Genomic DNA, 15293 nt, shown 5'->3' with positions numbered 1-15293 from the left:
ACAAAATTAATATTAATTTATTACAACGGCAAGCAAAAAGAACAACACAACTTTCTTATAATACACATCTAATATATTCAACAATTGTAACAACAATAATAACATCGCTATAGAAACATATACAAATTTAGTATCAGTAATTGGTAAATACATTAATAACATAATATCGGTAAAAAAAAAAACTAATGACAAATTTCATAACACTACTTATGGTAAAACACACACACACACACATGCTAAAATGGCCTATAAAGATAGCATGACCTTGACATCTATAAATATCGAGTTCTTTGTATAACAAAAAGGCCTGAACTTGACACCCACAAAATCGTGATCTTACTATATTAAGTCAAATCTATCTGTATGATAACAATAAAGTAAAGGTTTCTTTAAGGGAATCTTGAAAAGTATTTAAAATAACCTCGATATCTATTGGTGTCAAGGTGATGTCATTTTATCAAAAAATGATTAAACAACAGACTGTACATGTTAATATGTAATATCCGTTAGAGAATTTGATATTCATGGGTATTGAAGTACCCTAAAAAAAACTTATTATTAAAACTCATTTCTCCATATACATATTTCGATGATTTTTTTGTTATATTCAAATAAAAAATTCATATATTTATATCGTGTTCACATTAATTTTTTTTACATAAATATTTTGATACCTATTTTTTTATATATATTTTAGGCCAATGTGAATTTCTTCTATATAAAAAATAAATAAATTGGAGAATATTTATGGTAAAAAAAGAGAGGAAAAAAGGTAAAAAAAGAAAGAAAGAAAGAAAAAGATTATTCCCAAATCTTTGCAAATTATATATATATTTAAACCCACCAAGTAATGGGGAATCTAGAAAATTAGGTTTAAAAAAAAAGGGCTTTATTCCCATGGGATAATAATTAATAAGTCCCTAAGCTTTTACAATTTAGCCCCAATCACAATTCACAAAACAAGTGATTGATTTGTTTATTAATTGATTAACATCAATTACCATCAAAGTTAATTGACATAAACCTAATTTAAATAGTTAATCTCCACTTTTAATAAAAGTGATCCCTTTGTTTAAGGTGGAAAAATGGTGTCCATTCATTTTAGGTTAAAAATATGCCATTAAAATTTCTATTTTTATAAAAGTTAAAATTTAGTACACAACAATGAATAATATTATAGTTTTTTATATAAAATATTTAAAAAAATAAAAATTAAATAAAATATCTAATAGGTTATATTAAACCTTTACCATTCCATCTATACTTTAATTGATTATTATAAATATTTTTTTTCACTCACGTCGTGAGTATGAAATAATCTGATTAATTTTGTCTTTAATGTTTACATTTTTTGGACAGAAAAATTACCAAACTGTAAAAATTTTAGTTGCATTGACGTGTTAGCTTGTATGACAATTTATATGTATTTTAATACTGAAGTGTATAATTATTTTTAAATTTTTATGAATATATACACTAATTGCCACGTAGGCTAGAGTATCAAAGCCATTAAAATTTTAATATTTCAGTCAAAAGTAATTTGATTAAACTTTGAAGGTAGAATTAAAGCTAAAATAATAAAAAGGTAAATATTAGGGGCTAAATTTAAAATTATACTTTTTTTTATTAAATTCTTATTCATCTAAACGCGGTTTAGTTGTTCGTCTAGAATTTATAAAGCTACAACGCCATCTGCATATATATATATATATAAACCGCCTCTTAATCCCTCTTCTTCTTCAACCAAAGTTTTTTTTTTTTCTAAAAATCCCACAAAATATTTTGAAAAAAAAGAAAAACCATAATGGGAAGAACAAAGATATGGGCAATATTCAAAAGGCTACTCAAGAAAGAATCATGGAGGTGGAAGTACGTTTTAGGGTCAGCTTTCAAGTGGAAGAGACTAAACATTCATCACTTTTCTTTCCTTGACGATTTGCTTTTCAAAATTGCTTCCATCTTCGAAGCGATTTTCTTGGTTTCTACTCTCTGTTTCTTCTATCTTTGTTGTGGATGTCAAATTTGATAGATTCTGTATGTACATGTATCTATATCTGGGTTCTTTTTTGGCATTTTCTTTTGGGTTCAGATCTGGGTTTTGAGAGAAAAGTGATTTCATGGAGACGAAATTAGGGTTTTGTAGCCATTGTTAAAGCTTGTTTTAGAACTTGTTTGAAAGGTGGTGGGAAACTGGAAATATAGGGAAGAAAGATAACTTATTTGGTAATTTTTCAGTCTTTATTTGGGGAAGTTTTATTTAGGTTGAATTTTGTTTTAAGTTCTTTTACTCTTTGTAGTTTTGTAATTTAATCCTTTTCTTTTTGTTGTTGAGAAGTTGGATGTTAAAAATATTTTAAAATAAAAAAATATTGTAATAAACCCGGATTTAATGGAAGAATTTTAAAAATATATTTTTTTAAAAGCTGAATTTATGAATTTAGTACAATAATTTCATTGATAACAACAATTAGAATTTGTTCTTTTAAAAAAAATCAATTCAACTTACATTTTACATGCATAAATAAAGGAGTAAGATTTAAAAAATAAATGTAAAAGGACTATATTTTAAATATATAAAAAATCCAGAGGCTGGAGCATATTCTACCTTTTATTTAAAGTTAATACATGAGTTTCTTGACGTATTCTTTCCTTATTAATTTCCCTCCCCCCACCCCCCCAAAAAAAAGAGTTGGCATGTGCCTTGCCGACAAAAAGGGAAAATTGCATTCTCTAAGATATATAAATTTATAAGATAATATATAGTAAAATTGTAATTTAATTTTAATAAAATATTACAAAAATATCAATAAATATAATGGTAAAATTACATTTTAATTCTTATAAAAATATATAATTTAAATTTTCCACTTCGTCTTAAAAAAAAGAGAGTACATATTGCAACGAATTTTGATATTAAGTTCTGGGGTTTAAATAAAATTTTTAAAAGTTTTTGAAGAATTTAATTAGAATTTTTTTTTAATTTTGGTAAGTTTAATTTTTTTAAATAAAAATTGGAAGCTTATGAGCATTTACAAAAAAAAAAGCTTAATAATAATTTAAAAATATTTTGAGGGACTGATGTTGCTTCATTTTATAATTTAGAAATTCTTGATCGAGGTTACTGATTAATTGCATAAGATCTCCTTAATTTATGGTTAATTCCATAAGATCTCTTTAATTTATAATTTAGAAATTCTTACTGATATTTAAGAAAATATAATAATTATTTAATTCAGATAATAATAATAATAATAATATATAAATATAATACAAAGATTATATAAAAATTTAGTTTCCTCTTATATTTTATTAATTGAATATTTTATTTCGATATAATTTCAACTATATTTTTTTATATAATTCCACACATAACTTGTATATAGTGGGACTCGAATTGGGTAATTTTTCATACACTTCTAGGTGTAAAATGATATTTTATATATAAATTTTGCATTTTAAAAATAATATTTCATATAAAAAAATGCTTTTGAATTATATTAAATAAAATGTAAACAAAAAAAAATGGAAGAAGAAAAAAAAAAGAACTAAAGACATAATCTCACTGTTTTGAATAGCTAAAACTATGCTAATTTTCTACTATACTAGGGATTGACGCCGTTGCCGTCGCCGTCGCCGTCGTCAACATCACCTTCATCAACACCATGCATCTCTTTCAGTTTCTGTTCCGAGTACATCCATAACGTATTGCTAGTCGCCATCAACAATCGCCGGCTCCCGAAGTTCATTGCAGACCGGTCCATTGACAACCATTGTGTCCCGATCAAATCTTCAATCACTTTGTTATCGATCAAATTAACGAACTGTTTCACCACTAGGATGGAGCTCGTAGCGGAATCCGATGCCGCCAACAAGTCGCCGATGATACCGAGCTCCAGATAGTCGATCCTGTCAAGTAACTCGGATGTTATCGGCGAGTCTACCCCGTCTCGTCTCCCTACAATGAATAGCTCAAATTTATTCTCCATTTCTTTTAGTGCCTCAATAAGTTCTTCCCCATCATTTAAAATCTTTTCTTCGTACACAATGAATTCGTCGTTCGATGTTTGTATTCGGAAATCATTTATGCAATCGTCGTCGAGTTCATTTGATTTCCTTTGATCCCGGGAATCGGTTTCTAATAATCGTATAACAGTTAAGAGAACACCGGGCTTCCTCGCCATCCTCCATGCATAAGATAAAGCTTCACAATCGTCGGCTCCGCCGATGAACACCATTGCTATTTCATGTACCCCGTAGTCAGGATCCGAACCGTTGGTCACTTCGAACCCACGGTCAATGAAGATTCCGACCGAACATGGGGCATTGTCAAGCACATCTTGGTTTATGTTAGGAAATGAAGAGATAATCTCTTCGAGGCACTGTTCTTTCGTAGCATGCTTATGAAACGGCAATATCAAGAGTGCCACGAACTTGTCTTCAGCTAAGCTACAAATATCCCCATGCATTGCCGTGATAGGCGACAGCGTGGTTAACGATTGGACACGTACATTGTCGTTCGTTTTCTCGAATTCATTGAATGCGGTGACGATTTGGTCCGTCTCAGAGCTGTCGTAGTCATGGTGGCCACCATTTGCTTTCGTTTCTTCAAACCGGGGGCTGTGCGAGTCGTGCACTATGAGCACGGATGATGGCTGGTCGGGGAGATCGACGAAGTGAAGCGCGAACACTGTCATTTGATTGTGACCGGAACCGTGCGATATTTCGAGGAGCTTTAAGATACCTGGTACGTTGCAATATGAATGGATGCATACGAGGATTCGAAGTTCGGTTTTGTTCCTAGCTTCTTGAATGGTCCTGCTATTGTATTTTATGAACAGATTGGTCCTCTTGTAAAGGGTAGCAATGGTGGGAGCAATAATGCTGTTCATTAACAAAATTGAAATAACAGTCACAGCATAGTCACCAGCATGCAAAACCTAAATAAATAAGAAAAAAAAACAAATTATATGCATATTTTTAAGGTTATCCATCTTCAAATTTGGGATTTAATCATATAGTTTAATTTGTCATAATTTGATCAGGTAATGGAACGTGGCATCAAGTTTTGGAGGGACCTAAATAATTTTTTAAAATTTTGGTAGGCCTAATTAGAATTTCCAAATTTTTTAGGGTTCTAATTTAAATTTCAAAAAATTGAGAGGATCAACAAGAATTTCCAAAATTTTTGAAGGATTTAATTAAAATTTTAAAACTTTTGGATGTTTAATTGACATTTAAAAAAAATGAAGGGCTTACTGAGAATTTTACAACATTTCGTATAACACATAAATAGAAAGATAATAAGTTTTAGTACACTCAAACCCACATCCTCCTGAATTAGCAATAATGCAATGCCAATCGAGCTAAAACTCAATTTACATTTTAACAGTAACGGTTAATAATTTATGATTAAACTAGAATGTTACCAATTTGGACTATCTAATGACATTATAAAGTAAAATATGGTAAATTACATCCAAAATCAATAAACTGTTAGTAATTTATGTTTTGGTTACTTAAATTCAAAAAGTTAAAAAATGATTACTAAATTATTTAAAAATTTTCATTTAAATCACTAATCCTATTCAAAAGTTTTTATTTAAATTACTAGGCTGTTAAGTTTTTTTTTTCTTTAAAAGCTTGACTAGTAATCTTCCAATAACGATTTAATGATCGGTATAATGAATCGATTATAAGTTTAATAACCGTATTATAAGTTTTTGACAAAAAAATGTAAATTTATTAATAATTTTGATAAGACCCGAAATTTGATTAGGGTAAAAAGAGAAAAAGAGAAAAAGAGAGAAATGAAATTACCCCTTTGTCCAAAGCAGTGATACAAACAAGAATGGCCCATATCCCTTTGGTGGTCATAAGTAAGCCAAGAGCAAAGCTATCTTTAGAGTGAATGTTGGTGAAAAGTGAAATCGGTAGGAAACTAAGGATCTTAACGGCAAAAAGCAATGGTACAACTACAAACACGAGGTTCCACTTTGTTATCTTGAAGATGTCGACTCGGAGCCCGGCGACGGTGAAAAAAACGGGCATTAGAAGCCCCGAGATGAAGTAACTAAACCGGTCCAACAAGACGAGCGCGATATCACTGGGCATGATGAGCCCAAAGACGAACGATCCGACGATGGGGTGAGTGCCGGTAACGTCGGTCGTGAACGCGCTTAAGACAACTCCGACGAGGGCGAAACACAAGTAGCAATCAGTATAGTTGTTGTTGCCATCGGATGTGAAATGAACCATCCATCCAAGGAATGGACGAATGAGGTAAAAAGAGGCCACTACGTAGACTATTGTCACAAGGATAACATATAGTGCATTAGCGGGGTTGTCACAAAATGGAATCAAAATAACGACAAGAATCCACGAACCCAAGTCGCTGATGAGGGCGATTGGCATCGTCAGTCGACCGATTTCGGAGTTGAGTAGCTTGAGGTCACATAGAATCCGACCAATCGCCGGGAAACTCGTGACGGTTAACGAGGCAGCCCATAGAAAGCCACATCCAATATTGTGAACTTGAATCCGATATTGATCGAAGGATTCAAGCAATGAATAAAAAAAGGCAACCCCAACGATGAAGGGAAAGAGAAGACCAGATATAGTGAGGATTATGGCCTTTTTGCTTATCCGACTGACAGCAGTTAAATCGAGCTCTAAGCCTACTAAGAACATGTGAAGAAAAAGGGCCATGTATGCCAAGGTTTCCACTGTAATAACATTTCTTTTCGGAAACAAATCTGAGAAGTACACTATCTTCCCCAATGCAGATGGACCTAACAATATTCCACCCTGCAAAAACATCGAAATATGGTTTGAAATTTTGAGAAATATATATATACATGAATTTTGAAATATATGGAAACAAGGGGGCTTACAAGAATATCAGAAACGATACGAGGTTGATGCAAGGGTTTGAAAAGGTGGTGAAAGAAGCGAGTGACGATTAAGATGGCGGCGAGTTGAGTGATGAAGATAGGGAGAGCTTCGACGAAAGGGTTTTGTCCTTGCCAAATTCCATTGTAATTGGTGATGTTCAAAATGAAACACCGATTCTCATTGCCGCCCAACTTTTGTGGTTGCTCCATCGCGCTACCATCGATCCTCTCCGCCGGTGTGGGGGTGTCAAGTGGTGGCTTTTTGTGGGGAACGAGGAAATGGGTCAAAGTGAAGAAATGAACTTTTTCTTCTTTTGTGAGACGGTACGGCTAACGGGGTAAAGTGTAAAAATATAAGGTTATCCGTTCAATTTGGTTCCACTTTCTGTGGTTTTATTTTGATGGTACGTTTGGTCTGGGTTTTTTACTTTATTTTATTTTTTTATACTCCACTTAAATTATTCATAAATCTTATATATACCTAATCATTGATCCGATTGAGCCTCAATAGAATTTTAGATCTGTTTTTAGGTCTGGACTAAAAAATAAGTTTAAAATTTTATTTAAGCATAATCCGATTAAAAATATTAAAACTCAAGCATGATTTAGTCCGCTCGTATTATATTTTTTATATTATTATTATTTTCATATAAAAATAAATTTTAAAATATAATATATCAAATATACTAAAAATATTAAAATAAATATTTTTTAATAAATTAAAAAAATATTTATATTTAAATAATATTAAGATAAATGTAACTTAACAAAAAAAATCTCTAAAATATTAGCAAAATTTGGCCACTCACCCACGTCTGAAAATATACCTAAAAGTGACAGTAATTAAAATATAGGCATGACAAATAGACTTGGATAAAAAAAAACTCGTTTTCTAAACAGGTCAAGCTTTGAATAAAACTTTTTGGCTAGGGTTCGATTTGAATCTGCCTAATTATTTTTTTACTATTGTTATTATTTGGATATTGTATAATTCTTATTTTATTTTTAATTTTGATACTATTTTAGAGAAATTTATTTGTTAAGTTGCAACTATCTTAATATTATTTATAAAACCTTTTTTAATTTATTAAAAAATATTTATTTTAATAACTTTAATGTATTTTATGTATTATATTTTTTAAATTTATTTTTATATAAAAATAATATTATAAAAAAATTTAATACGAGTGAACTGGATTTGACTCGGATTTAACATTTTTTATCTAAGTTAAACTTAACTAAAATTTTAACCGAATTTTCTTTTTCGAGTTAACTCGAAAAAAACGAATTAAAAATTTATCACCAACCCGGCCCGGCCATTATCTAGTCTAATCTGAACTGGCCTATTAACTAAAATTTTCCTTTCATTTTACTACATTTTCCTATAAAAGAAAAAAATGAAAAAAAAAATACAAAACTCACTGGTCACAAAGCACAAAATTCCCGCCATCGAAGCATATAAAGCAAACATATTCTTCATCCTTCTTCCTCCGAGGTACCAGCACCGGCGCCGACGAAGGCATGATTCTGGCCGGATTCTTCAACGGTCTTCCCCGCCTCCGTTTCATCTAAACAACTTTGACTCCATTCCCCAACCTCACCTCCCCCATACCACCACCATCTTCACGAACCGCAACATCGACGAGATTCAAATACTCCGTTGACGGAATCTTCCGGCAACAAATTAAAGGCCCAGCAATAAATAGCCTAGGCCTACGAAATCGAAACTGGTGGTGCTTCAAGGCTCAGATGGCTGTCTACGGTAGCACGCCATTCTTCATTACCATTAGATTATTCCAAAGGTAACACCGTTAGGTACTATCAAAATTTTTAGATCTCTACACTTTGTTTGCTCGCCGGTAAAATGCCATCATAGTTTTTGGTTGAATTTTTTCTGTCACAAATCTGCCAAAAACCTTTGTCATTTTCGTTGTCACGTGCAATCTTATTGTGTTTTTTTTTTGTTGTTGAAGGTGTTATGGCGAAGTTAACGAAGCAGCGGCGATGGAAATTGATGATCCAAATTCAAACATTTGTGACCAGGATCAGCCCCAAGTTCTCAATCAACGGTCAGTTTTTTTATGTTTCTTTATCGAATTTTAACTTCAACAGTTGCATCAACTGTAGTAATTTGTTTGCGAGATTCATGCAAATTAATTACAGTCGGTCTTAGTTTTCCTAAGTTAGCCAATTAGACGATGACCTAGACGCCGGCCGGTGATGTTGATGCCGATGAGAAATGGACGGTCAGTTGTTTGATAACAGGAGGGTGCTAAGTTAAAAATTTTGTAATTTTTAAAGGGAGTAAAAGAACAAATTTTCATTTTATAATTTTTATAATAGAATATAAAAATATTGATACGCAAGGTAAAGTGATTAAAATATTAACAAAAAAGTTAAAATGATTAAAATAAAAACGACATTATTTTAGGGTAATTTTTGATATAATTTACTTTAAATTATATTTATTTTTTAAAGGTAAAGTACACTATCAATTACTCAACTTTATCTCACATTTCTCTTCCTACCATCACTTTTCTATCATTCTCTCTCTTCCCTATCATCCCTAAAATCTAATCTGATTCTCTCCCTCTCCCCCGCCGACATTTTTTTCTACCTTGTCAAGGATATCTCACAGTCATATTTTAAAATTAATTTTCAATAGTAAATCTGCAAAAAGAAAAAATAATCAAATTACGTAATATATATAAATGTTAAAATATATAAATATTAAGAGATAAAATTATTATTATGTCAATTTTAAATGTTATTAAATTATTTTTTTGTTAATAATTTAACTATTGACGACTAAAAAAGAAAAATTTAAATAATTTAATAATTATTTTATAATTTTTTATAATTAAATAAAAAAACTAACAGTTGAATAAGTACTAATATAATTTATCCTAAAATAAGATCGAATATAATTTAAGTATCAATATATAAATTTACTCAAATTAATCCAATCCCCCAATTATATAATTGAGGGCCAAGGGGAGTAAAACCCAAAAAATCTCTAGAGCAAGGAACTAAAAGTATCTCTGCCACCATTTCTTATCCCATTCTCGTTCACCTTTTCGAAAAACTTTAAACCCAAAGCTTTGAAAAAGAAAAAACATGAATTCTTCTTCAATTTGCATGGCGATTTCAGCTTCATCTTCCAACACTTCTTTGAATCAATGCTTAAACCCATTTTTGGGTAAACTTTTCCCTTCAAAACCCAATCAAAATCTCAGAAGAACAGCTTGTGTAAGAGCTAATACCAAAGCTCTTTTATCATCTTCAAAACAAGCTGTGTTGAATGATTTCAATGAAAGAAGAGCTCTCAAGGTTTTTTTTTATTTCAAAAAAAAGAAAAACCCATTTTTCTTTGTGGATTTTCGATTCTGCTTTGTTGTTTTGATTTTTAACGTTTTGTGCGTGTAGATTATCTCAGGTTTGCAGAATTTTGATAGAGAGAATGTGGCTTCTGTTGTTACTGCTGCAGATAAGGTTAGTTTTTAACTTGGTTTTTGACTCTTTTTTCTTAATCACATTACTCTCGGAATTTGGTAAATTTTCTAAATTTTATCTCTGAATTTGGATTCTTAAGGATTATGTCGGTTTTTTAGAAATAACCTAAATAAATTAATTATTTATAAAAATGATTACTAATAAAATTATGTACGAAAATCACATGTTTTGAACTTTTGTGCCCCCATTGTCATGTGAGCACCACCCTTCATGCCTGATTTTAAAAAAGGAAATTTGGGTGTCACAGTTATAATGGGTAACACCGAAATATAAAATGTTTAAATAACTGATGAAGAAGTAATTACCTTTTCTATTTGGATGAAAAAAACAGCGGCACTTAATTAAATGCTTTTGAACTTTTGGTTTATTTGTATGTTAAAATTGTTCCGTAAATAGTACTTAAAAATATAAAATAACAAAAATGATTTTTTTTATTTTTTTAAAAATAATAAATTTATAAAATATATAAAATTTTTATTTAAATTACTTAAATATATTCATAAAAAAAATTCGTAAAGTTTAAAAAAAGCCGATTCGAAGTTAAAAAGTTGTTTTTAAGGAGTCAACAATGAATTATAAATTTTAAGGGATCAAAGTACAATTTTATCATTATATTAACTTATAACTTTACAAATTTTGAAGAGATTAAATGGGTATTTACCATTTTGGGGTCAAGACTGTTACTTAACCAAAATTTTATATAATTTTTTAGTTTAATTATTTTTAGAAAAATGTTGTAAGTGATAATAAAATCCAAATTTAGAGATGAGAAAGCTGTGAAGTTTCGGAATTAATGTGGACAAAAAATAATGGATCAAGACGAAAAAAAGTTATTAAATTTAAAGACTAAAATATTACTTTACCCTTTATTTATTTCATTTATTATTATTTGAAATTAATAATGTAAAAGTGTGATTTTTAATTCAGGGTGGAGCAACTCATGTGGACATAGCTTGTGACCCAGATTTAGTGAGGCTTGCCATTGGCTTAACTTCTCTTCCTGTATGATTTTCTTAACCTTTCTTTCTCTCTCTCACACACACACATTTTAAGCACAGGTTATCAATTTAGTTATGAAATTACAAAAATATCATTTATTTTAAATTATAATTAATATTATTATGATTACACTTTCGTCTTTTCATATTTTCATATTATTTTTAAATAAAATAATCATAAATTATAAATCCAAGGACCGAATTGATATCTTTATCTTCTCATGTATTTATTATTATTATGTGTAAATGTGTAAGTATTGAGGTTAAATTTGTTGAATTTTTTTAGAATTAAGATTAAATTGATAAAATATGTAAACATTGAGGGCTAAATTTATTATTATACCAATCAAAATCATGTACGGTAGAAGGTATTGTCGTGATTAATTATCCTTAGTTGCTCCTTTTAAAATTTGACAGAGATTAAATTGGTCTGTTTTTTTTTTTTTGAGGGATCGATTTGCTCAATTTCGAAATTGAGATTAAAAATTAATATTTCATATATCATAAAATTAATGAGTTTGAATATTTTTAAATTAATTTTTATTTTTCACATTATTTTTTTTTACAGCAATACTAAGCACATGCAATCTTTAACCAAACTTCTTAACACTTTTCTAAACTAATACTAAACTATTGCTATTACAGGTTTGTGTTTCATCAGTTGATCCAGCAGCATTTTCTGCAGCAGTTGAAGCTGGAGCTTTGATGGTTTGATCTGAAAACAATAACTAATAATAAGGTCCAGTCTTGTAATTATGTTAATTAAGTTTATGAATATTGCAGGTGGAGATTGGAAATTATGATTCCTTCTACGAGGCTGGTGTTATTTTCTCCCCAGAGCAGGTATATCAAAATATGTTAGTAACTCGAAGTTACTGTATGTTAATTGAACTCGGGTTTGAGTGTATATTTATGTTTAAATATGTCGGACATGAACATCGAATAAAATACGAATCAAAATGAATAATTTAAGCAAACTTATGTGAACATAGCCTTGGGTGGTTGGTGAGAAAAAAGCTTTGGAATTTTAAGGTCTTTGTTGAAGGATTTCCGCCTCTTTTGAGAAAAATCTTTGAAGTGTCGTTCATTTAGGGTCGGTTGATCTCTCAACACATCCGCGGCATTGTTTATGATCAAGGTTTTGTCTTCTCAACTCTATGGAGTGCTCGAGTGCCAAAGGCTGCCTGAAAAGGCATCAAGCTTGCACTCTATTGGACCTACTGCCTCTTTAAGCAGCCTTAGGCATTCAGGCTCTCCACATAGTTGGGAGACAACCTTGACCAGGGACAATTCCATTCCGTTGAGGGGTTCATCTTAAGTTCAAATTCCATCGTGTTCAGAGTGTCATTTTTACCCTTTAAACTTTATAAAATTATAAATTAATAATGGTAAATTTGCAATTTGGCTCTCCAAAAAATGATAAGATTTAAATTTAGTTTTTTTAAAACAATTATAAATGTATTAGCTAATACAATGATGAAATTGCATTTAAGCTCTTATCAAAATTTATAACTTAATTTTGACCCCAAAAATAATTTTTTCTGGCTTTGCCCCTGTTAATATATATATATATAAAGAACATTAAGAAAAAAGTATATCCCTATTAAATACATACTTGGAAATGTTTTTACTAGTGGAGCAATATCAGATTCCAATTTGTGTTTGATCATGTTTCTGCAGATACTAAAGCTAACAAAGGAAACAAGGAGCAATCTTCCTTCTATAACACTATCAGTTACAGTGCCTCACACACTTAGCCTCCCTGACCAGGTTTTAAACCCTAAAGCATCCATAAAAAGCTTTAGCTGTTACGAGACATTTTTGAATGGATCTTTGAGCTTTTAACATTTTCCATCTCCCCAAACAGGTCAAGCTTGCAGAGATGCTGGAAAAAGAAGGTGTTGATGTTATCCAAACTGAAGGAGGAAAATGTTCCGCTCCCTCAAAATCTGGTGTCCTTGGTTTGATTGAGAAGGTAAATGGTTTTTAAGTGTGTTACTCGGGTTTAGGTGTAAGGATCCGGATTTAGGTATGTGTTCGACATGGGCTCTTTAGAGGATTATATTCTCGTATTTATATATGAGAGTATGTCCGACGTGGATATTGGATGCAATCCTATTGAAAGGATGGTAATGGATAATACAGGATTTGGATATTGCAAATATCCGAATCTGTTTTACAAAGCAAATAACGGATTTAGGTATCCAAATCTATTTTTTGTTAACGTTTTTGGAACTGGACTTGTGGTTGAGCTGTTCAGATCAGTGGCTCTTGGTCCAATCGGTTCAACCGGTCCAAAAATCTTAAAAAGAAAAATTCGAAAAGAATGAATAAAAATGGGGAAGGAAACAAAATTGAGATAAAAACCTAGAAGAACCCTGTTCAACTGATTCATGGTTTGTGGTTCAACCCTTGTTCTAAAACTGATCTAATCCCTTTGTTTAGACCAATACACCAATTGGTTTCTGGTCTAGCCGGCCCGGGTTAGATAACATTGTACTAAATCCAGATAGGAGCACACACTTAACTAGAGTATAAGCACTTTCGACAAATGTGAACTATGGACTCCCATGATTAGTATAGGGGTTAAAGACTGTTCATTCGAGTTCAAGCTTTCGAGAAAGCAATAGGTAGACCTTTATTTGATCTAGCTTTCTTTGGACGTAATGTTGTGCAAGCGTGTGAAACTGTGAATACTAACCCCTTAATTGATTCGAACTGGGATAATAATAAAAAGATTTGTAGGAGGTCATATTGATTTCATTGTTTTGGAACAATTAGGCAACACCAACATTAGCAGCAGCATATTCAATATCTAGGGCAGTGAAGATACCAGTAATGTGTTCATCTGGACTTAGTGCAGTTACTGCTCCAATGGCAATTACAGCAGGGGCAGCTGGTGTGGTATGTAATTCTTTTTAAGATTTGTAGTGAGACATTATTAATCTGATAAAATAAAATAAAAAGTAGAGAAATAATGGGTAAAAATTTGTTTTGGGGGGAATGCAGGGTGTGGGATCAGCAGTGAACAAGCTTAATGATGTCATAGCAATGGTTGCAGAAGTGAGAAGCATTGCGGAATCATTGAAAATGGCAGCTGCTGATCAACAGATTACACACACTGACAGGAGCTTCATGATGTAGGTTTCAGCTTTTTTATCTTCATTTTAGCCATAAATAAAAAATGAGTTGTACCTGGATTTTGGGTAAAAATGAAATGATTCTAGGGATCAAGCTGTTGAAACTGTGGTACCAGATAACCATATCTGCAGATTTTCTATGCAGGCACTACACTCAAAGAGTTAATTGCACCAAACTTCCCTAAACCATGACCCATATTCTAATTTGATCCCCAGACTTTTAAATATTGTACTTAGATCCTCAAACTATTGATACTATATCAATCAAGTCCTTCAATTATTGACATGTGAAACCAAAAGAAAAAAAAATGATAATTTTTATAAAAGCTTTGAAAACCTCAAAACTAAAATATTTATATCCATTTTTACAATATTCATTTTCCTTCAAAATTTGTATTTATAGGTTAAATTAATGATTTTAGTAACAACACTTTATTGATATAATATAGAATAAAGGGCGTAGTTTGAAATATAATTTTCATATACCAGAACTCAAACTTGAACACTTATGGTTTCAAGGTCTCAATATTTACTAAAACTGCCAACAGATGTCTCATTGGTAGAAAAAAAATGTTAAATCGTAAATTTATCATATACTTGGTAAATTTATCATATACTTGGATTGCATTTTTTAAAAAAAATTATTAAAAGGGATAATTTTAAAAAAATTATTAAAAGGGATAATCATGAAGCCCGAAAGGTTTAATCTTCATGAATCATGAATCTGACATAAAATATATATTCAAAAAAAA

General features: G+C 30.8%; 4 protein-coding genes across 4 annotated transcripts; 2 read left to right on the top strand and 2 right to left on the bottom strand.

The window, feature by feature from the left end:
* Positions 1–1711: 1711 nt before the first annotated feature.
* LOC121230868 (uncharacterized) lies at positions 1712–2227 on the top strand. Its single transcript, XM_041116376.1, has one exon. It carries the CDS (start codon positions 1805–1807, stop codon positions 2024–2026), a length of 222 nt encoding a protein of 73 aa, XP_040972310.1. The 5' UTR covers positions 1712–1804; the 3' UTR covers positions 2027–2227.
* A 1375-nt stretch (positions 2228–3602) lies between these two features.
* Positions 3603–4889, bottom strand: LOC121230581 (cation/H(+) antiporter 15-like). Its single transcript, XM_041115498.1, has one exon. It carries the CDS (start codon positions 4887–4889, stop codon positions 3603–3605), a length of 1287 nt encoding a protein of 428 aa, XP_040971432.1.
* Positions 4890–5772: 883 nt separating this feature from the next.
* Positions 5773–7215, bottom strand: LOC107961077 (cation/H(+) antiporter 15-like). The gene is made up of 2 exons (XM_041115497.1): positions 6891–7215; positions 5773–6804 (listed from the first exon to the last, which is right to left on the bottom strand). The coding sequence occupies exons 1-2, from the start codon at positions 7098–7100 to the stop codon at positions 5773–5775; spliced, it is 1242 nt and encodes a 413-aa protein (XP_040971431.1). The 5' UTR covers positions 7101–7215.
* Positions 7216–9380: 2165 nt separating this feature from the next.
* LOC121230867 (uncharacterized protein ycf23) lies at positions 9381–14727 on the top strand. The gene is made up of 9 exons (XM_041116373.1): positions 9381–10220; positions 10317–10382; positions 11331–11405; positions 12047–12109; positions 12185–12244; positions 13082–13171; positions 13269–13376; positions 14183–14305; positions 14411–14727. Exons 1-9 carry the CDS (start codon positions 10008–10010, stop codon positions 14543–14545), a joined length of 933 nt encoding a protein of 310 aa, XP_040972307.1. The 5' UTR covers positions 9381–10007; the 3' UTR covers positions 14546–14727.
* The last annotated feature ends 566 nt before the right edge of the window (positions 14728–15293 follow it).

Source organism: Gossypium hirsutum, chromosome A06 (assembly GCF_007990345.1).
Source record: "Gossypium hirsutum isolate 1008001.06 chromosome A06, Gossypium_hirsutum_v2.1, whole genome shotgun sequence".
In the NCBI taxonomy this organism is placed as follows: domain Eukaryota; kingdom Viridiplantae; phylum Streptophyta; class Magnoliopsida; order Malvales; family Malvaceae; genus Gossypium; species Gossypium hirsutum.
The sequence above is the reverse complement of the archived record's forward strand: the minus strand, read 5'-3'. Positions and strand labels throughout refer to the sequence as shown.

Excerpts from the sequence above, each read along its gene's own strand:
- LOC107961077 (XM_041115497.1), bottom strand. The coding sequence starts at position 7,100 with ATGGAGCAACCACAAAAGTTGGGCGGCAATGAGAATCGGTGTTTCATT. Across the intron at positions 6,805-6,890 it reads GTATCGTTTCTGATATTCTT|GGTGGAATATTGTTAGGTCC; the intron begins GTAAGCCCCCTT and ends ATGTTTTTGCAG.
- LOC121230581 (XM_041115498.1), bottom strand. The coding sequence starts at position 4,889 with ATGAACAGCATTATTGCTCCCACCATTGCTACCCTTTACAAGAGGACC.
- LOC121230868 (XM_041116376.1), top strand. The coding sequence starts at position 1,805 with ATGGGAAGAACAAAGATATGGGCAATATTCAAAAGGCTACTCAAGAAA.
- LOC121230867 (XM_041116373.1), top strand. The coding sequence starts at position 10,008 with ATGAATTCTTCTTCAATTTGCATGGCGATTTCAGCTTCATCTTCCAAC. Across the intron at positions 12,110-12,184 it reads TTGAAGCTGGAGCTTTGATG|GTGGAGATTGGAAATTATGA; the intron begins GTTTGATCTGAA and ends TGAATATTGCAG. Across the intron at positions 13,377-14,182 it reads TCCTTGGTTTGATTGAGAAG|GCAACACCAACATTAGCAGC; the intron begins GTAAATGGTTTT and ends TGGAACAATTAG.